The 22392-nt window shown below is 41.7% G+C and overlaps 1 protein-coding gene across 1 annotated transcript in view; it reads left to right on the top strand.

Annotated features, from left to right (window-relative positions):
* The window catches only part of cerk (ceramide kinase), a 48845-nt gene that overhangs the window by 23523 nt on the left and 2930 nt on the right, over positions 1-22392 (top strand). Inside the window, exons 5-12 of the mRNA XM_008280629.1 lie at positions 224-290; positions 2405-2550; positions 10221-10295; positions 10501-10653; positions 12681-12786; positions 13224-13303; positions 17621-17826; positions 21896-22110. Of these exons, the coding sequence (XP_008278851.1) occupies positions 224-290; positions 2405-2550; positions 10221-10295; positions 10501-10653; positions 12681-12786; positions 13224-13303; positions 17621-17826; positions 21896-22110 (1048 nt within the window). The remainder of the gene's footprint in view (positions 1-223; positions 291-2404; positions 2551-10220; positions 10296-10500; positions 10654-12680; positions 12787-13223; positions 13304-17620; positions 17827-21895; positions 22111-22392) is intronic.

Raw genomic sequence — 22392 nt, forward strand, 5'->3', positions numbered from 1 at the left:
GGCTAATATACAATAGCGGAATTGGGCTGTTTTGTGCATTCGCCTTTTGCGAGCATCAATCTGCTGGACGGGGTCCGGGGGAATGTTTCAAAAGTGTGCTTTTCCACGTCTTGTATTTCAAAATTCCTCTAATAGCGAGGCCGTTCCTAGTCGGGGTATTTTGTCTGCGCGTTCCCTCTCGTTGAACTTGTGCTAATGCCGTCCGTTTGATTTGTTTCCATAGTTACGGAGCGCGCCAATCATGCCAGGGACCACTTGAAGACGGAGGCCAATCTAGATAAATATGACGGGTGAGTACTTAAGCTGGAGAACTCTGGTTCTTCACTGTGACATGGAGTCGACTCTCGTATTTAAATACAGTCATTGGGAGACTCGGCCATGTGCTCTGCTTCAGTGAGTGCATATTAGCGGTTTGTATGGAGAGCCGTTGTGTGGTGTCAGATTGTAATTACTGATACAGAGTTATTCTGATTATCTCAGACGCCGATCTGCATTTCTGTGAACAGAGTTGACTGTCTGAGCCCGCCGATGCTCACATTAGATCAGGATTTTGTGGTATTTTGTCTTGTGAGCATGTGAGCTCCAGATAAAGTTGGAGTCTTTAATCAAAGATCCAAAATGTATTTCATAGTACAATGCACATTTTTATATTTTAGGCTTATACTTATGTTTATATTTTTAGGACATCTTTTTCTACTCATGTTTTTTCCACTGCTTAAATTTCTAAGTCTTTAAATCCGAGCGACTGTATCATATTTCCGTTCAGGGATCAATAAAGTATTTCTGATTCCAATTCTCTTACACTTTGACATATGAAAAAATAATTCTTTGCTGTTTTTGTGGTTTAAATTAATAGAAACCCTTCGTATGACTCCCACGTTAAAGGTTATTTTGAAAATATTATACCAATATACCTTAAAACCACTTCTTTTGATGTCCATCCATCAGAAAAACAATTTCACTGCTATTTGAGGATCAGAAGGGATCATCATTTCAACTTATATTTTCATGCTAATGTTTTCTAATTAACACTAAATGGTATGTACAGCTGAAGTTGATGGAAATGTAATTTTTGTTAGGTGATCAGTCGCAAAACTAAATATAAGTCAAGCTGAAAAATTCTCTTGTTGACGCATTACCAAGGTGATGGTAGTTCATCCTCAGAGGAACACGAATGTATGTACCAAATATTGCTGCCATTTATTAAATAGTTGCAAAAATCCACTCTAGCAAACTAGTGGGATCACCAAAATTCAGTAGGATTCATCATCTGGGCACCATGATGCCGATCCATTCATCTTCGAGCAGCTGCCAATACATAACAGTGTATTGATTTTAAAAGCAATAAATGTAGGGCTTGTTTTTAATTGTGACTCCACATTTCTGCAACTCTGCAAGGACTTCAAGTGTCAGCATTTGTGACTAATTGAAGAGTCGGAGCCACTGATAATTTCTGATTTGTGTGTTTAATTGACTTCTTCTTTGAAAAAACAATGTTATTTTCTGAGTTATATGTTTCTCAAAATAAAAGAGAAGCAAATCTGAAAGTCATTTGGATAAAACTATAAATAACATGTAGCTGGAGAATAGTGAAGGACCGATCACTGATCCCTGTGGCACTCCGCTGGTGAAATATACAGGGAAGGATTTAGATCAATATAGCCACACAAAAAGTCTTTTCAGAGATGCAATATATAAAGCCAACAGTAAAATGTTCAATGAAAATGAAATGGCTAAGCCGTAGTCAGACTTAAACATAATAAACCAATGTCACTGTGGAAGCTGTGTTGGAATTTCCACATTTCTGGCATCATTTCAGGCACGCAGCTGATTCTGTTCTCTAGCATCACTTTCAATAACTGTAAAATAAATCCAAACCTGCAAATTACTTACATCAGTCAAGGTTGTGCTTTCAGCTCAAATTGTACAAGATCAGTGCTCAGTTCTGTGAGTAACAGGAGCATGTGAGGGCAAAATGCAGCTGATAGTCAAACATAAAGGCCCTGCTTTTTTTTTCCTGCTGAGTGCCCCGTCATTCCTGCCTCTATTCATCAGATATTCGGTCCACCAGAGCAGGGTTAGAGTCCATTATGCTTTTACTGTGCAGTTCATATAATTTATAGATCCATTTCTGTAAGGTTTTGAGTTAGACTTAAGAAGCTGTAATGCCGGGTGGCACAGCGTGATATTCTTATTTATGAAAGGGCTGGACCTGCTGCCCAGTTGCATTATTGTCGGGGTTTTCTGAAAATATCGTTATTTTTCTCGTGAACGTGAGCTTTATTGCAATCACATGTAACGCATGATGTCGCAATTGGCCAGGCTGCTTGTATCATATATTTGGAGTAATATAGTAGAAATGTCATGTCAGATGCTTGTGTAAGATGTTAATTTGTCCGTCCAGGGTGGTGTGCGTCGGTGGAGACGGGATGTTCAGCGAGATCCTGCACGGGTTGGCTAGCAGGACCCAAACTGACCACGGCGTGGATCAGAACCAACCGGATGCCGAGTTGGTGCCATGTTCTCTCCGCATAGGGATCATTCCTGCAGGTGGGTCGTGATAATTAAGTCACATGATTTAGCGATAAAGATCTCTGACGTCAAATTTATGGTGTTTGGGTGACATTTCTTTAAAAGCTGTAGAGAAGGGCGCCCCTATAGCTCACCTAGCTGAGTGGGTGACCCATGAACAGGGGCTATAGTTCCCCGATGCAGCGGTCGTGGGTTCGACTCCCACTCACGATCCCTTGCTGCAGGTCTCTCCCCATTCTTCTCCCCCCTTTCCTGTCTATCTCCACTGCTCTAAAATAAAGGCAGAAGCCCAAAAAATATATATATATAAAAAAAAAGCCTGTAAAGGAATAGTTGATGAAAAGACAAGCAGCACTGTCATACTTGTCTGTTAAAGAGCCCATGTCATGCACATTTACAGGTTCATAAATTTATTCCTTTAGCCAACTACAATAGGTTTACATGCTTTAGTGTTCAAAAAACACATTATATCTCTCATACTATACATTGCTGCAGCATCTATTCTCACCCACTGTCCAAAATGCTCTGTTTTAGCTGCTGTCTCTTTAAAAGGCCCCCTTTTATCAAGCCCAATGTGCTCTGATTGGTCAGCTGGTCCATCAAAACCGTTACCGTAACACCAGATGACCGTAAGCAGGAATACATCGCCCCAGTAGGAGCATCTCGTAATAAAATAATGTGAAGAAGCTGCTGAAGAAGCGGTTTGAGGGTGGGCGTTATGCACATGTGCTACATGGTGATGTCGATGGGTAACAGAAGTAAACCCTGAACTTAAAACAAGGTGTTTCATGCAGGTAAAGAGCAGTGTTTTGTGTGGGAGAAGATAACTTTTTTTTCCCACTTTTGAGCTTTGTTTGTAAGTCTACCTTTTATGTGCAACAAAAAGCTGCATACCGTGCTAAAAGAAAGTATGGGTTATTTAAATACAAGGCCAGCTTCCAATGGCTCAGTATATTGTATATAAAAATAATAATAATTGAAAACAGCGAACAGCTAACTCGGCTAAGAAAACCACTTAGCAGCATCTGTAAATCGCATCTTATTTTTCCCAAGTAGTTTATTGTTCACAATTTCTTTAAAACTTTTAATGTCATTAGGAGAAGTTAAGCTTCATCTAAATAAATGCAAATGCTGACAAAAATCTACTTTTTGAGCAACTTAATCTGCACCACTCAGCTCACATCAAAATGTAAATTAAGAATTAGGTTGCACAAGTTTGAGAGAAAAGAAAAAAAATGGACCAAATATGAGTTATAAATGCATCAGAGTTACATTCTTTGGTATTTTTCTTACTTTTTTTGTAGACAAACAACTAACTTAAAAAAATAATAACTTCTGGAGTCACTTCCCCAGAATTAAATATCAGTGTCTTTGTCTTAAAACTAATATTTTCTTTTAAAAGCTTTCTTTTTCAAGGAAAAAATAATCAGACACCTTTTTTTCCAGCAGCAACTTTTGTAGGACACAGTGTGAAGCTCATCTGATAGGTTTGCCTAAAGGATGAAACTTTCACTTATTCTGTTCTTCCACCTACACATGTGCTGTAACTCCACAGCTGAGGTCATTCCAGGTGTCTCCCAGCAGTCAAAAATCACAAGTGACTCCATCATAAAGTCCTGCAGTCACAAATCTAGCATGTAGTGTCAGAGGACCCCAGTGAAGGTACCTGCACAAATACTTGGATACCATAGAAGTTGCATGGTGGAAGTTTTTTTCCCTTGACTTTACATAAGAGATGCAGGAAGAAAAATAACACTTAGAAGCACAAAAACTCTCCAGAACTGTTCGTTCTAATTCAAATTGAACTTGAGAGTTGCTGATGATTACATAAGAGAGTCTCTATGGCAACAGGGCAGGGGGTCCCTCCAGGGGCCTGCAGAGGGTCAATCACTCCAAGTGCCGTAAATGGAAACCTGCGGAGCGACATTTTGAAATCACTGTAATTTTCATGAGGCTACAAAAAGCAGCGCATGAAGACCGATGCGGGGTCATCCTGTGCACTGCTGGACGGTACGAGCAGAGGGGGCTTCAGAATCAGCTGGAGACACAGCTAATGATTCTAAGGCCAATTACAACAATGAATTGGATGTGATTAGTCTTATTTTTGGCTTTGAATAAAAGCGGATGAATTGAATTAGTACGCACGCCATGCCTGTTTGATTTCAAATGACTTTATGAATGGGTAGAATCTCCTGCAGATTGCTTCCAAGAGTGCAAACTGAAACCGTAACTCTCCGATAATGGCGCTGCTCGTACGCTTTAAGAATAGCACTGGTGATGTTCTGAGTTTTTCTTTTTGTCGACAGCCCCACTGTTGTTAAAAAAACAACACTATTAAAAGCACATCAGTGAGCCACTCTGCTGCATGTTCCTTCATTACGGTGAACATGGGCGCTGTGGTTTATTGTAAGTCAGTCCACGATACACGGCTCTGTCGTAATACTGCAGCATCAAATGTGTGTTCATCCACAGCTGAAGCTAGTCCCCACTGAATACGCAGTTTACATCTATTTGAGTAATGTTTGCCGAAAGCTGTTAAGGCAGTAGTCAACCAAAAAAAAAAAAAAACATCAAACCAACCCTTTAACCGATTAATTATTCAGCAATCCCCCCCCAAAAATAGTCTAAACGTTATCTCTGGATTAACTAAATTGGCTGCATTGCATTAAGGGCACTCTAGCTGCTAGCGTTATTAGCTTAAATGAATAATAAATAAACATAAGAAGCTAGTTTTTGTAGCATATTAAATCATTCTAACTTGTGTTTAATGTTTTGGTGAGAGACGAGGCAAAAATATAAAGTGTAATCGACGTATTCCAGATTCACCAAATGCCCACAAATGTTATTCATACTTGTAGAGATTCTTTTTTAAAACTACTGTAGATGTTTTACTAATTGCATTTTTTATTTGTTTGGATACTTCTGCTGTGTATGTACACAGTCTGCAGATCAAAGTCCCTGAATTTTTGCCATGTGCCTGTTCAGTTAGGCAGTTAGTTTTTGGCAAATTCCCAAATAAAAATCCTAAAATAACATGATTTTTAATGAAATATAATCATTTTAAGCGTAGTTTGGTTCGGTTTCAAGTAGACGAGTGGTTTAAGGACCGTCAAAAAGTTGAAAATCTGACAATTCTGTTTGTTTTTACAATTTCTGCCTCTGATAAATGATGCAATTTGGCGAACTTATACAGATAGCGTGCCTTTAAAACCAGCAGGTTTCATGGTTCAGAGGGTTAGTAATGTTCAATGAGTCTTTATCAGACTAATGATTCTGTTTCATTAATAGCACCTGTCAGTCATTTATCTTCATTGAGTGCGACGTAGTTTCCAACTTCATTCATGGCGAACAATAGCCCGTATTATATGCTATGAGCCATTATCTGCAGCCACGAGCTCTAATTCTCTATAAAACAATGTGCTTGTATCGTCACCATCAGTGACTGAATCTGCGCCGCATGGTTCTGACTGATAAGTTTATCAATAAAACCTTCAATACTGCTGTCAGTCACTGCAATGTCATAATAAGGCATCAAAGTCCCGTGTGCCAAGGCTCAAATTAGGAGTCATGAACTCATTAGTGGCCTTGTCATCGAGCTTTTATCCAAATGTTCTGTGAGACGCGACCTGTTTTCGCTATTACAGTCTGAAAAGGAAACTGGGTTCACGCTGACGCGCTGAAAGTAGATTATGCCGATGAAAGAACAAGTATATTGTTGATCAAAGGTCAGCTTGTCTGGTTCAAAGGGGTTCAAGGCTGTCGTTATAAGATACTGTCATTAATACATTCATGTGCTGGGGATTCAAATGGCAAAAAATACGCCTTTTTTGGGGGCAGCAATATAAAGCATCCAGAGTCCATTGTTGTCCCAGAGATAAAGATGATCTAACTGCCAACATGATCTTACTGGCGAGACAGTTTTGGGGACGATACGCAGATAAAAAAAAAAAAAAACTGGGGCTTCTCTGCTGAGGATATGCCTTGTGACAGTTTCTGCTGTCTCCTCTGAATATGCCAGCAGGCTATTGTGGTTGAGTAACTTAAGGGGGAATAAAACATTGAGCATCTGAGGACTGAACATCATTGAACATCTGTGTGCGCCAGTTCCATCCATTCAAAGTCGGTTGGCTTTTATACCGAGTAGTTTTTAGAGGAGTCAAATGGCATATGTCACCATTTTTACGCTCAGCAAAATAGCAGGCAGAGCAGGGCTGTCAGGAGCAATTGGAAAGCGTTCGGATGTGATTATGAAGCTCGGAGGAGAGGAGGCAAAGGCCAGATAAGTGATATTCATAGGGAGTCAGAAAAAGCCAGAGAGGGGGCTCATCTTCATACTCATCTGTGTGTCCGCCGCTGAATGACAGCCCTGATCTCCTCTGTCACGCTTCTGTGAGCCGGCTCAAAACATCACTAGTTAGATTTCCACTCTCTCCTCTTCCCCTCTCGCTCGCTCTCGCTGCCTTTTATCAGTGGCAGTAGGTCCATTTCACCACTCGAAGATGATCAAAGTAGGGCAGATAGGTCTGAAATTACGCCATGTGGCGCCGAAAAGAGAGATAGCGCCTTATTACCTCTCAAGTTGAAAGATTTAATGTCAAGCTCAACATTTCTCACAAGGCGGGGGATGCCTCTTATCCTTCATTTGTTGGCTGAAGAGAGCTGATGATAGCCCAGGGCCCAGAGCTATCCGATTAGTTAACTTTATGACTGCGACGTCTCCTTGCTTCCGCCTAATAAAATCACTCAACTAAATTTTTCCGTACTTGGTTGCAGCTTTGAAAGACATGTAAGTCTGCTCATGACTGGACTTTTTTTTTCTGACAGATTTTATTTATGAATAAGAGTCCCAACCATGTGATTTATACATTTGCAGCATTAGAGGGTAGATTTTCACCTGCAATGATCATTACTACTAAAACTTCACACTGTAATCTTTGACACACATCTGTTGCAGCGATGGAGGAAGAAAGCGATTCAAAGCACGTGAATGTTGGTTACTGGGATGGTTCGACCGGCCAAACTGGTACCGATGCATTAAATAAACAAAACTATGACATATCATTGGACAGTCCCATGCTGGAATGTAGGAAGTGTAGTTTTCCTACTTGTTCCTTTTCAATAGAGTTCAAGGTGGAGATCTAAGAATCTGTTTCAATCTCTTTAAACCAGCTTCCTGTATGTTTAAGGATAGGTTTTAATAGTTCACTTAAGGCCCTTCATGGTGTCTTTCCCAGCTATCGTCGTAAAAAAAAAGTTAAAAAAAAACGGAAAAAACAAGGAGAACAAGGCAAGCCTGAAGTTTCAAAGAACCCCAGCAACGAAATTTCTACAATATAGTCACTGGACACATGTAGATTTATTGGAGGTTCTCTGGAAATATGAAAGAATCTGTTGGGTCAAAAGTATGCATACAGCAATGCTCATATTTGATTAAATGTCCCTTGGCCATTTTCCCCTCAGCTAGTGGCTTTTGGTAGCCATCTACAAGCTTCTGGATGTATCTTTGACTGCTTCTCTTATCAGAATTGGTGCAGTTCAACTAAATTTGTTGGCTTTTTGTTGTTTTTTTCAGCACAGTCCACAAGTTCCTGATTGGGTTCGGGTCAGGACTTTGGGGAAACCAATCTAAAACCTTAATTCTGACCTGATTTAGCCATTATGACTTAAGGATCGTTGTCTTGTTGAAACACCCAACTGTGTCCCCTTTTTCATTATTTCATTTACTTCATGTAAAGCTGAAGTTCCACTGGCACCAAAACAGCCCCACAGCATGATACTGCCACCCCCATGCTTGACAGTAGGTTTGGTGTTCTTGCTGTTGAAGGCCTCACCTTCTTTCCTTCAAACTTATTTCTGGTCATAGTGGCTAAATAGCTACATTTTTGTTTTATGTGACCGCAGAACTTTCCACGTATAAAAACTTTTGTTGATGACTGTATATTTCTGACCTCTTAGTACTGTATGCCGGGATATGCACTTTAAGCACAGATCCTCAGACAGAGGTCTATTGTCTGTTCAAGGGACCAGGAAGAAAACTAAAAGGGACAGAATGTTTGTACTCAAGGCTCCAAAGGCTTTAGAATGATTTGCTCAAGGAAATCAGGTTGGAAGTCAGTGACCTCTTTTATAGCCCTTTTTAAAGCATACTTTTATTGCAGAGCTATTCCTGATTGTCCTGTCTTTATTTTGCTGCCTTTGTAACTTTGGTTTGATAAGAGCTCTATAAATGGAGTATCAATAATTTTATCAATGACACACGCTGTATAAACCAATGGGACAGCCAATAAAGTGTAATGGAACATATGATAAGACAGAACTTCGGATGGAACATATTGCCCAGACAACAAAATTACATAAGAATGAATGCCATAATAGAATGTGTAATGGAAAAGCAATTGGCGTCCCTGGCAGTTCGGTTCATGACCTGACTTTTGGATTCTCACTGATAGCAGGCCAACATGGTAAACTCATATGAGAAATGTGGTAAACATCGGCATGCAGGCTGTTTTAGGGTGACCTAAACTTCCGTGTATGTTCCGAATGCAAGAACCACTCATGAAGAAGTCCAACGACTACTGTGTGTTTTTATTTGTTGCACAACATCAGGGTTGAAGCTGTTCGATTCTAGAAAGCAGTAGAAACAGATGAACTGGTCCATTATAAGCCAGTTCCTGTAAATGTTTGTGCCATATCGTACCGAACCCAAGTTCCTGCAATGGACAGCTGCCTGTTGAACTTGTTAGCATGCTGACATTAGCATTTAGTCCATGGCTACAGCTTGTATGGCCTCACAAAGCCAAGTCTTTCTTTGTGCCTGCATCCTCATATCCCAGTAGGTACCGTATTTCAAAAATGCACCGATCAGCCCGATTGACTATCACCTAATGTTGTGTAGAACCTCCTTGTGCTGCCAAAACAACCCTGACCCATAGAGCCATTGGCGTGGACCTCTTGGGGTATCTTCTGGTGACTGGTATGAAAATGTCAGCAGTGGATCATTTTGGGCTTATGGGTTGCAGGGCTGGGCCTCTGTGGATGGAGCCTGTTCTGGCGTATCCAACAGATGCTCGATCAGATTGGGTTCTGAAGAATTTAAAGGGCAACACCTTGGGCTCTTTGTCATCTCTTGAGTCATTCCTGGGTAGTTTTTGTGGTGTGGCAAGGCTGACTGTTGCCATCTTGAGCTGCTGTTGTCATGGGGGTGTGTGCTCGATCACATCAGTGATATTTAGATGGATTTTACGTGTCAAACTAATGTCATTGTTACGTAATGATCGATGTTATGCCCTTCACCTGTCAGTGGTTTTAATGTGGTGGATGATTGGTGTGGCATTTTAAGGACATATGAATCAACAGTTACGTGATCTTACGTGTTTTTCTGGTGGCACAAGTTTGTTTGTGGAAAATTGAGGCAATCCAAATGGAAGCTGGTGGCTATGTGTTTGTCCATGTCGGTGTCTCTGGTTCCAATTTGCATCTTAAGGCGTCTTTTTTTACGCTACCATCAAGAAATGCCAAGAACATTGTGCATTAAAGAGCTGGTTTTAAGTTTTAGAAGTTTGCTCTCCAACAACATTTTAAAGTCTTTTCTCTAAATTGAGGTAAAAAGTCATGAAGTGAGTTTTTAATCATGTTAGCACCGGGACTACGGCAGCTGACCTCTGACCGTTGTTTGTCTTATCCAACAGGGTCGACTGATTGCATCTGCTTTGCCACAGTGGGAACCAATGACCCAGTCACTTCTGCTTTACACATCATCGTGGGTGAGTGGAAGTTACTGAATAAACTTGCAGCACTTCTCCTTTATCTCAGTGCTCAGACATCCTGTTTCACTTTTATCTGATGTTATCGCCACTGTGCGAGAAGCCATGAACCTTTGAACACTTATTACAGCGGCCGGTTTTAGCATCGCGTCCGTGTTTGTGTGCCGAAGGTGATGTTTTGACTCCACCACGTGTGTCTTAACAGGTGATTCTCAGCCGATGGACGTTTGCTCAGTTCACCACAACGACAGCTTCCTCAGATTCTCCGTCTCGTTGCTTGGTTACGGTTTCTATGGCGATTTGCTGACAGACAGCGAGAGGAAGAGGTGGCTTGGTCCTGCCAGATATGACCTGTCAGGTGGGTGGGCCATCATTTTCTAAGCCCGAGTTACTCCTAAAGTTACTCACTCTCCTTAAAGGTTACTGACCTCACACCAGCTTGTTTTGCTGTGAGCTTTCTCCCTGGTTCTGCTCCGGCTCCAGACTTTGGAGGATTAAAGATATAAATCTAACTTACAGCCTGGGGCTTGTGGATTCAGTGAAAGCTTTTGTGTAGGTCTGTAGTGAGACTTAACACCAACAGGCTCACTAACACCACCAAGATTTCTCTCCCCAATGGGGCTGCACATAAATACTCATAAACAAACAAACATTGGCCTCCACCCCGATGGTGCAAGATAAGAAATCAGACGAAATTAAACTGGGGCCGACTGACCAGAGGGAAATAATTCAGAGCCACAAAAAGTTTTATCAGCGCGTGTGTGAAGACTGCACTTAGGAACTGCACATGCAAACAAGAAAGTTGGCATTTTTCAGACCTTTACACACCCACTACTTCGGAATCGAGCAGCTTGTGCACATAACGGCTGATTTACAGACAAACAGAACTGTCCCCAAAATGTCATGAACGGTCAACACATCTCTTTGACGACAAATAAGAACGAAAATTCACGAAACTCCATTTAATATTTGATGAGATGGTCCAGTCTGAGCCAAACTAGTGGACCGTGTCTTCCAGTGCAGTCCGATTACAAATCATGTTCGGCACATGGCATTGGTCACGTCTCCTGACTGTACAAACATTCTGTCTTATGAAATTTAGCTTAACTCAAGTGGTTTGGCCAAAAATACATGAAAATAGATGCAGCAAGGGGACAAGTGAAACGGGATTCACTTAATTTGATAGTCAAATAAAGAATCAGCTTTTTAAAACATGGACATTAGGGCCTCTTGGCCACAAGAGTCCTGATAATGAACACCAAGAAGTTTTTGGGCCTTTTTTTTTTTTTGCTCCTGTCACATTTTTTGGGCTCATTTTTCACTGCAATCTAAAACCCTGTACCTCTATGGAGACAGTACAACCATGACTAGAAGGAGAGTGAACTAAAAAGGGGCCTTTTGTGCAGGACAAGAAAGCTTTAATGTCATCAACCATGAAGAAAGTTGAATTTCTTGAGTTTTCTTTTTGTTTGTTTTTTTCACAGGTTAGGGTTTCGAAGTAGTATATCTTTGACAAATTCTAAATGAGACAATTGAATAAAGTAAAGGAAATGTCAACAAGACAACATGCCCTTTAGATCAGCAGGTTTTGGGGTGCAGAGAGTTAATATTGTGTAATTTCAGTCTAAAAGAAACAAACCTGTTTTCCAAATAAATGACAAATATTTAGCAATTTATTGTAGACTGTACATATAAGATGGACATAGAGAATGTGAAGTATTTATTTGTGGACTACTTTGAAACCTTGAGTTTGGAATAAGACCGTCTTGCTCTTTTGAAACAGCTTGTCAGTCACAAGGTAGCTTTATATCAAGGATGTCTGCTTTATTGACCATTTTCCTCAATATGAGACCATAATTTACTAAATGATCATCATCCTGTAGTCAAAAAACCTTGAAGCTAATGAGATCATAAACTCATTAGGGAAAAGTTTTACTGCGATAACAAATCAAACCATAAGTAGGGTCATTTTGTAACTGACTTATCATAGTCCAACTTCTTTTTGCAACAGCAGAAGTCGCCCCCTGCTGGCTGTTAGAAACAATGCAGGTATAAGGCATCTTGGAGGCTACGTTCGTTTTTATATACAGTGTCTGCAATTTATCAGTGCTTCGGTATAGGAGCTGTTGTATCTGCAATTAAATAAGTGTGAAACAGCAGAATTTGTTGAAAACAGCGTATGCAGGGTACAAGCACAAATCAGCGTCTATGTGTTGATGATAAAAGGCGCCCCCGGGTTGCATGATCCCGTTAATTATTCAGACGTGTCTGTTAAAGAATTCTACTTGTAATTATCTTGTTAGGTATAATCTAAGTTGAATTAAACACAACAAATAAAACACATCGGCAGACGTTCCGGGGCTCATCCTGCGCTTTCGTTTGCAGGCGTGAAAACCTTCCTGAGTCACAACTACTACGAAGGCACCGTCTCTTTCCTCCCCGCCGAGGACAACTTGGGGAGTCCGAGGGACAAGCTGCAGTGTCGATCCGGGTAAATAAAGGATCAGTGATGTTGTGAAGCTCTCCGGCACTATTTCACAATGTCCTGCTGCAGCTGCCAGAGCTCAAATGGGATAGTTGACTTTGTCAGGAAGCCTTTTTAATTTATTGTGGACTGAAAGCCTATTCATTCTCTTCTGAAAAAAAGCACTTGACTAAGTGGTTTGACATTGTTTGCATTTGTTACTGGGACTGAAAACCATTATTCTGTGGCATGACAACTTATTTTACCATAAAGTGATGTGCTACAAGAGATGTCTCTGAGTGTTTCCAACAAAAGCTGCTAATATTTAAATAGCCAAACACAAGTCAATTTAGGATAAACTGAATTTATTCCCATCTAATGAATCATTTGAGCTTGTTAAAGCCTTGAATGTCACAGCAGCGCTGATGGCTTGATTGTAAAACAAGTTTACGTTGATATTTCAGGTGCCGCATCTGTCAGCACAAGCCCTCATCAAACGACCAGCACGGCGAGATGTCAGACGAGAAAGAAAAGTCTGCTAAAGGTACGAGCCCGGGTTTATTACTCGAAAAATGCCAACGTAATCGCGCGGAAAAGTGTATTTTTCATTTTTCTACCTCATTATCTGCTCGCTTGTCTGTTTTGAAACCATTTCCAGACTTCTGAGATGTGTGAAAATTAGCATTTTTAAAGGGTGAAGTTTGAGAATAAGGACAGGAAAAACAAAAGGAGATGAGACAATCCCACGCTGGATGTCTCTTCCCCTTGAAGTCGCACACATGAAACAGGGGAGATTTGCATTTTTCTCCATTTTTTTTTTGCTTTTCTTGTGGAAGGAGGGGGGAAGATTAAGTACCTGAGGTGGACTGAGTGTAAATAACAGCGTCATCTTCTCCTCCTCAAATCTCGCTCCATCTCCATTTTCGTGTTGGGGTTATTTTTCTCCCCGCAGCATGGCAAAATTTTTGATGAGATTCTTGATGAGTTATTGACGAGAAAATATAAACTAATTTTAGTGACACTGCACAACTCCCCTGTCGTGCCCTCTTTTTTTTTTTTTTTTTGCCCATCGATTTTCCAAATCTCTCAGCATCCACCTCAGCTGCCTGCTTGATGAGATTACACGAGAGCCGAAATCTGTCGGCCCTTCGAGTGGGACGACGCCACCTCCCGACCACACGTTCTTTATTATCTACAGTCCTTTCAAGCCACCGATGCAGCAGCAGCAGCACAAACCTCCGGAGGCAGATGAAATACAGCCTCTCGTGTGTGTGTTTTTCTTCCTACCCAATTAGTGTCGTGATGTTAAATTCAAGATTTTCAGTCTTGGCCTTGGCTATGTAAGACTGTCTGTTCCTATGGAGAGAGAGTGTGTGTGTATGTATATTTTTTTGCCTGTGTAAATATGAAAGCAAGCGTAACCTGTTTGTTTGTGTATTCCGTGTGACAGACTCCCACTAATCAGGAAGAAATTTGGCTCTGCCAGCTCTGACAGGGGGTTTGCCTCACGCCAGTGCTGCCGTTTGTTTAGCGTTTTTTGTTTTTTTTCCCCGTCTTCTCTGGTGAGGGAAATCTCAGACAACTGCTAAATCAATGAGCCACGACACACTCCCTCTCTGCAAATGAGCCAGCTCTCTCCTGCAAAAGCAAATACTCATTTGGAAACATTCTCCAAATCCACAGTCCACAGTTGGATTTTTTTTTGTCGTTTTTTTTTTCTACTCCAAAGTTTAGCTTTAATCACCGCCTCCCCAATTAGAACATTGTTGTTTTTATGTAGCCTCGGCGGGCTTGTTATCATTGGTTTGCGCTATCACCTCTGTAAGTTTGTTTTGCGAAATGAGGGGGAAAGGTAATGAATCGTTTTGCTTTCTGCGATCACATAATTTTCCCTCTGAGGTGCTCGTAAAACAGTCAGATGCTAATTTGGACGTCTGTGATCGTTTTTTTTTTTTTTTTTTCTTTTCGTGGCGACTATCGCCCCGGTGACAGGCGCCGGCGGTCCCGTGGGTGATAGCACCGCGTCTTTGATACACCACCATACAAGTAAACAGCCGCTAATCTCCGAGGAACAGAGCGCTGATTTGTGAAGTGCAACCGTCACGTCTGTCGTTGGAGATCCGGAGGCCACGTGTGCGCTCAATCGTGAAAAGCAAACTTAAGGTTAATCCAATCAGTCTTCCATCTATCAGACTTCCTCCTTAGATACTGTGAACTCTTCCTTGCCCAAACTTAATTGCGTTTTGAAGAAGAAGAAGAACACTCGGCTTTTAACGTCAGCATGAAAGTTTCTATCTTGGCTCAATCATCGGGGTAAAGCTGCACTGAGAATTGCTGCCAAGACATCTGGATCTTAATGGACCCTCATCAGCATCACTGCTGTTGTGTGACAAGCTTGGAACTTAACCCCAGGACTCATAAAGCACTTGCAGAATGCACAGTATAATTTCAAAACCACGTTCCTGATGATACACAGTGTTTGTTTCGCTCTGACGTCGGCGCTACTGGAAAAGCCAAACAGCAAGCTGAAAGGAATCAGGGTTGTTTTCTGTTTTTTTTTTTTGTACATCTCTCTTATCTAAATTGTAAGTAGCTGAAGGCTTGGAAGGAAAAACTAAAATCAAATGTGGCATATTTGCAAATGTGGCAAAGCTGCCGTTGAATACGGTGAAATCGCAGTAAATGATATTCACCGCGGCTCGAGATTTGCTCAGTTGTTCGAGTGTTAATGTCAGACGGAGGCTTTTGAATGTTGCAGTGAAAGAAGAAGACTTAAAGTAAACTAGAAAAGCTCCGAAATAGACGTTCAAAAGAGGAATCTTTTAACATTCAGTTCTATGAAGAGCTACAGGTAACAGTTATGAATGGAGCCTTCTGTAAAGTCTTGTTCAGCGCTATTTTATCCTATTTTACTTGGAGAGTACTCAAATAAAAAAAAGAGTAAGTTGGTTATTCGTGTAGTTGGAGAACACAGAACCGTCAGCTTGGAGCCCTTCAGGGTGGTTCAATTGTGTGATTATAATGCAATTCAAGATTTGGCAGCCAGAGGAATAATATTGGAAATGATGTCGAGCCCAAGGTTTGATAGGTTTAAAGTGGACAGATGCTGACATCTGGGAGCTACAAGTTAAGGAATTGATTTAGTGTTGAGCTTAGAGTAGTTCAGTCAGTATTAAGCTTAAAGTCATTTATGTAACCCTTAAAAATGTGCTTCAAATTTATCTATTTAGACATTTCTGACTATCAGCCCCTTAGAAGGCCGATATTACTGCGCATCATTTCCGTACATATGAGTCAGAGGGACCTCCTTTATCTTCCAGTGAACCAGGAGGTGTGCTCTCATCCATTATGATAAACAGGAAGTAACACCAATAACACTGACAACCTCGTGCAGAAGTGCTTGTAAATGTGAACCCTTGAAATGTACCAAATGGAGCTTTGTAAAATTACAAATGTTACGTCAGGCTGTAGTTTAACCCAAACTAGAAGCATCTTTTAAACTTATTCAAGTAGTTTTGGTGCCTAAACCTAACCAAATACAGAACGCAAGTAAACAAAGTGGAAAAACTGTGTTAAAATTAGTCAAACTAAGACAATCGTACTATAATAATGGTTGGAGGTGGAAATGTCTGCTGGGTGAAAATCCACTTTCTTTCTGACTAACTTAATGTGGACTTTTGTTCCTCTTTGTAAATGTCTCCACTGCCAGTACATATGGTGTTAACTAGGCTCCATTAAATGGCCTATTGAGTCTACTAGAAGAAGGAGAAGGTCCCAGGTGGTTTATATGTACGGTAATGATCGGCAATCATGGCCGTTTAATGGACTGATAAAATCCAAAACAGTTGAACTTTACAACTTTGCCTCCTCTAGAATTTGCAGATCTTTGAAGCACCCACTTCTAACCCTCCACCGCTCGCTGCAGCTCAGCACACCAGCTCACCCACAAACGACAAGTTGTATTAAACCAATTTAACCATGCATACTGGGAACAGAACCTAAAGCCAATTTTTTTTTTTTAATATATATTTTTTGGGCTTTTTGCCTTTAGAGAAGTAAAGCTAGACAGTAGTGATGTGTCATGCGAATCAGAAGAGCCGACTCCCATCGAGTGAGAGCCGGCTCCCGACCTTTTTTTTCCACTGCTCAGTGGCTCAGCTCAGCTCACGGCAGAGCTTTGTTTTGATTGGCAGCATGGCGGCCTTGTGGCCAATCACATGTGAGGATTTAGTGCCACAGCTGATGTTGTAATGGAGATGTGATGCTATCTTAAGGAGCCCCTCATCCAAAGAGCAGTAGACCCACTGAGCTGGTGTCAGGCCAAGGCCTCAGTCTTCTCCCACCTGGTGAAGGTGATGGAGGGGAGACTGTGTGTTGTGGAAACATCTGTTCCCTCTGAGAGAGTCTTCTCAAAACCAGGGCAGATAATAACCGAGAGGAGAAATCACATCAGCCCAGCCAAGCTGAGACATTGAATTTTTTTGAATACTGTCTGTCTTTGGCTGCCTTTTCTGTTGAATGCTCTGGATACATCTACGTTTCCTCTGTGTTGATAGGAAACACAGCAAGTCAAGTTGCATTTTGTGGATAATCCCTTGTTGTTTGCCCTCGTATCCTGGGGTAGAAGCAGGATTTGAACTTTTGACTGAGTTTAGAGGTCAAACACAGGTGGTTCCAGATTTCCCAGAGACGGATTTAGAAGATGTTTTGCATCCTTGCACTGAAGACAAGCAATTTCACCCTACTGTGTACTTTGTATATAGGGCAGAGATGACCTCAGCTGCTCTAATCTAAATTGTACTCCACTCTAGTTGAGTCATGTGTAGTAAACTGCAGCTTTCGTCATTCTCTTGTGTTCCAGGTTGCAGCAGTGGCTGGACCACTATCCATGGAAAGTTCATTGCCATTAACGCAGCCAGTATGAGCTGCGCGTGTCCTCGGAGTCCAAAAGGCCTGTCGCCCTCCGCCCACCTCGCCGACGGCACCACGGACCTGATCCTGGTCAGGAAGTGTTCCCGCCTGGACTTCTTCAAACACCTCCTCCGACACACCAACAAAGACGACCAGGTATTTTGCAGCACTTTCTAGCAACCCGAAACTGGAACAAACCCCAATTAGTTTTAACTTCCTTCTCCTAAAGTGTAAATTAACGCCGTCTACGAGTCACGCTGTGCAAAATATTCCAGAATTGGAGTGTGCTGGGAAGATTAATGTGATTTGGATCCAGTAGGGATAAAAGAAACCTCCTCTTCAAAGAATGAAAAAAAAAACTTAACAGAACTTTTAAGACAATTTCATCCTTCTCAAAAAGGCCCCCCACCCCCTCCGTCAATCACTTTACTGCAGAGTGTAGCGTTCAACATCACGAGTTTCTCAATCTGTGCACAGATGAAATGAGAGTGTGTGAAGCAGAAGGCAGCGTTTGCCCACTTGCTGTGCTAGCACCTCCCTTTAGCTGACTCCGCTCTATTTCTTAACTATGGTTCACTTTAGTTCAAATGCCTTAGCCCCTGTGCCTTCCCACGTATCATAAATAACCTCCACCCTGGTCCGGAGAGGCGCCGGTAATCGCTGCATCAGGGATATGCTGTACGGGAGAACAGGCTGATACCAGACTAATGCCCTCACAGGACAGCATCACCAGGGGAAGACTGGTGATTAGTAATTATTACCTCAGGAAGGACCTCTGCAAGTTTATCCCATTTAGAGGGATCTTGTAAGTAATTTCATCTCCAGTAGCTGCCGTATTGAAGGTGTGAAATGGCTAACTGAGGTGAGTTTAAGTCGGAGATCATCCTTTTTACTCGGGCCTCCAGCATTTGGACTTCAAGGATGAATATTGTTTGGTAATACGATTTCAGTAGATGAAGGATATTTGCAGCTTTAAACTTTAGAGGATACAGTGAAGGCAAAACAGTTCAACAGAGAAAATATATATATAAAAAAAAGAAGCTGTTGCTATTAGTGAGGCTTGGGGGAAGATTGTGCTGCTCTGTGTGACATGAAGCATGTCCCTGGGTTTCTACAGTCCCAATTAAATATTTCACCATCCAGATGACTAAATGAAATGTGCATGGGCAAAATCAAATTACCAACTTTCCCTGGCGATGCTGCCGCATTTCAGGGCTTAAAAATTACTTCATGACAATTGAGGATTTCCCCCAGAATACCAGCGCTGGGAGTCGGAAGCAAGATGTGACTGTATCCATTTAAGACACAATTGGAAAATTGGAAAGGGACCAATGGATGGCAGCATCAGTGGGTTGGTTCACTGCTTTGATCCAGTCTAGGGGCTGACATTTCTTGGGGAATCCTGTGGGATTCCTGCAAGACGGAAGTCAATTTCACTACTCTTATAAATACATATGCAGTTTGGATATGAATAAACACTACTGTCTTCATTTTGAACCCTATAGAAGTCTTTTTTTTACTCTTTTTAAAATAATTTTTTTCCCCCACTTGTGTCTTGTTGCTGGATGCTTGCAGCCACCTTGTACATGACGTGCAGATTAATGTGCCGCACCAATATCTAAATGCTAAGAATAGGGTTGACGTGACATTCACAGAAGATCATCTCTGCAATGCAAAGGACAATGATCCATGTCTCACACTGACAGAGCTTCTATAACCAGTTGTGAACACCTAGCTCAGTGTGTGACCACTAGTAGATTTGCGATTTCTCTCGAAGATAAAATTGTATTAATCCCGAAGGAAATTCTTGGGCCCCGTGGATCTTAAACTGGATCAGGAAAGAAAGCGTCACCTTCTGAGTCAGTCAGCAGCTGGGACGGGACAATATTTATGCCGAGGATCATAACTGGTGATGAGAGGTGGTCCTGCAGCTACCATCCACAGAAGAAACAGCAGTTTTTACAGTTTAAGAACCCACAGTTTCTCAAATTGGACAAGGCACATCAGACGAAGAGGCACTGGGAGCATGCTCATAGTTTTATTCCACGTTCATGCGGTTGTGCACGAGGAATTTGACCCCCAGAGTCTGAAAGTAAAAGCAAATCTCTACTGTAACCTGTGTCAGAGAGAATATTTTGCTCAGGTCACCTAAACTGTGGCATGTGGCTGCTACAGCGCACCAGACGTACTCAACAGACTTCTTCTTCTTCTTCCCCAAAATGAAATTCAACTTGAAGAGTCGCAGATGTTGCTTGACAAGTTTACGTAACAGGACTTTCAGGGACTGTTGCAAGTGATGCAGGAGCACCGGGAGCAGTGTGTCGCTGCACAAGGCGACTCCTTTGACAGGGATGGCAGCCAAATTTAGATCAGGAGCATTTTTTGGTCTCAGTCTCAGAACTTTTTGATCGAACCTTGCACTCACCTACTCTGATTCTGACTGCATTGTTGAATGCAACATGTATTGTCAACACCAACCAACCATCAAGAAACAACTAGCATTATCGCCAAAACAGCATTTATTAATTTTCGAACTGCACATTTATGTATAAAAACCAACCTATAAATCCCTTCCTGACCACTCCCACTGACTTTGTTTTTACTTGTCGTGTCCCATTTACACATTGAAAAGTGAAAGTCACTTCGCCCTTCTCGCGGGAATCCCACATGAATCCGATGACCCGCAAGATTCCCGAAAAAATGTCGGCCTGTCGTCACAGCATGGTGCGTCTCCAGCGTCGGGCCGTCTTTGCTGCTTCACTTGCAACACAGAAAAGGTAGACAAGCGGTCGTATGAGCAGGGCGAGCGGGACTTTGCATCAGAGTTCGGTTAATATCAGCATCACTGTCCAGCCAAGCGAAGAGAAACAAGGAGTGAGAAGCCACTAAGCGTATTCATGGCCTTGTCAGAAAGCCTTTTAGGCAGATCGGCCAGCATGAATGCAAAGCGGCTGCAGTCATAAAGTGGGTCTGATGTGAAATAAATGGCTGTCACTCCGCTTTCAGGATGAGAAAGAGAGAGTGGGGGGAAAAGGAGAGCGAGAGGAAGAAAGAAAGAACAAAGAGAAAGAGGAGAGAATCGAGAGAGTGGCACCCCGTGAAGCCGAAGAAAATAGTGCGCCGGACGGAGCTGAACCTTTCTGCGACACCGAGAGAGATGAAAGGGGATTTTGACAAAATAATTTCTTTTCATCTCTTTCTTCTTCTTCTCCTCCGATGCTCAGTTTTTATGCATCTCCATGTTATCTGACCTCCTCTCTTTTGCATCTGTTCTCAGTTTTTCTTTTTCACCAGCGCGGGAAAAAAAAAAGAAGAAAAGAACAACCCTTCACTGTAGTTTTGTTTTTTCATTATAAAACCAGCAGGATTCCATAAAAACACATTAAGAGGAATTAACTTTTTACCTTCCCCACCAGGAGACTGTAAACTTTGAAAAATATTGCATGTGAAGAATCATTTTAACGCCGTAATAATCATCATTTTTGAGAGAAATATGGCACTCTATCCATTTTCTGTGCCATTTTTGTGCAAAATTGAATGGTTTAAGTTCAATTTGAGGCTTTTAAATGCCAAACTGTTTACTATGCGACTTCTAATAAACGTATCTACCAAATATGTGTGATGCATCTTTTGTAATGAACCCTTGGTTTTGAGTTCGAAATGAAGAAATGAGAGGAAAATCGCACAGTGAAGCATCCAAGTGATTATTTTTCAGTATTAAAAACTCCAAAATAAGCAACACCCTTTAGCATTTAATGTGCGTTACCTTGGTTTGACCTGGCTCTGTAATTTTTTTAAATAGTGGCGTTTCATTCTGAGGCAGTAAAATCTTTAATTTTCCTAAAGGTTGGCTTACATCTTCAGCCGTGTGCTTTTATCACTTCTATGCGATTCCTCGTAACCCTCTGATGAAAGCACCCTTGTGGAAACACGGGCAATATGATAGCCATAAAAAAAAACACCACTTGCATTCAACTCTAAAGAGCACTTTATTCCAAAATACAATTAATTTTGTGGAGCACAAAAAAAGAAAGAAATAATCCTCTCAGCCTGCCGTCCTGCTCATTTAAAAAAAAATAAAAAAAATGAAGCTCTAACAAGTGATTCAAGATCTTAACCTTCACACCATCTGTGGAGCATCTGCTCCTTCATCCATCTGACCGTCCGTCCACCTCCTCCTCTCTTTCATCTCATTTCTCATCCATCTCTGCCTCCCTTCTCTCAGTTTGACCACTCATTTGTGGAGGTCCACCGGGTGAGGAAGTTTCGTTTCCAGCCGCGACACCACGAGCTGCTTTCTCTGGAAGACCTGAGCGAGCCTGTGCAGAAGAAAGCCTTCAGCCCCATATGTTCCGCCCAGACAACCTGCAGCTACAGCGCCGCCCACAGCAGCTGGACCTGTGACGGGGAGATCCTGCCTCACGCCGCCATTCAAGTCAGGTAGGAAGGAACCACCTGTGAATCCAGCGTAGGGCTTGTTGACGCAGGTTTTGTTGGGTATGCAGTGAGAAAGTTGCTCAAGAATAGTCGAACTGAGGCGCAGAAGAAACATCTCAACAACTCAAATGTGTTGTTATTTACCAGTCATGATGAATGTTCCGCCCATATACAGTGTATGACTTTTTAATGCTTTCCGGCTCCAGATTGGCACAGTTCAATAATTCTTCCGATTTTATGAAGCCCCGCATCGAAAAATGAACCTTCAGACAGGCAGGCAGGATT

This window comes from Stegastes partitus, unplaced genomic scaffold (genome assembly GCF_000690725.1).
Source record: "Stegastes partitus isolate 25-593 unplaced genomic scaffold, Stegastes_partitus-1.0.2 Scaffold203, whole genome shotgun sequence".
NCBI classification, from domain to species: Eukaryota; Metazoa; Chordata; class Actinopteri; family Pomacentridae; genus Stegastes; species Stegastes partitus.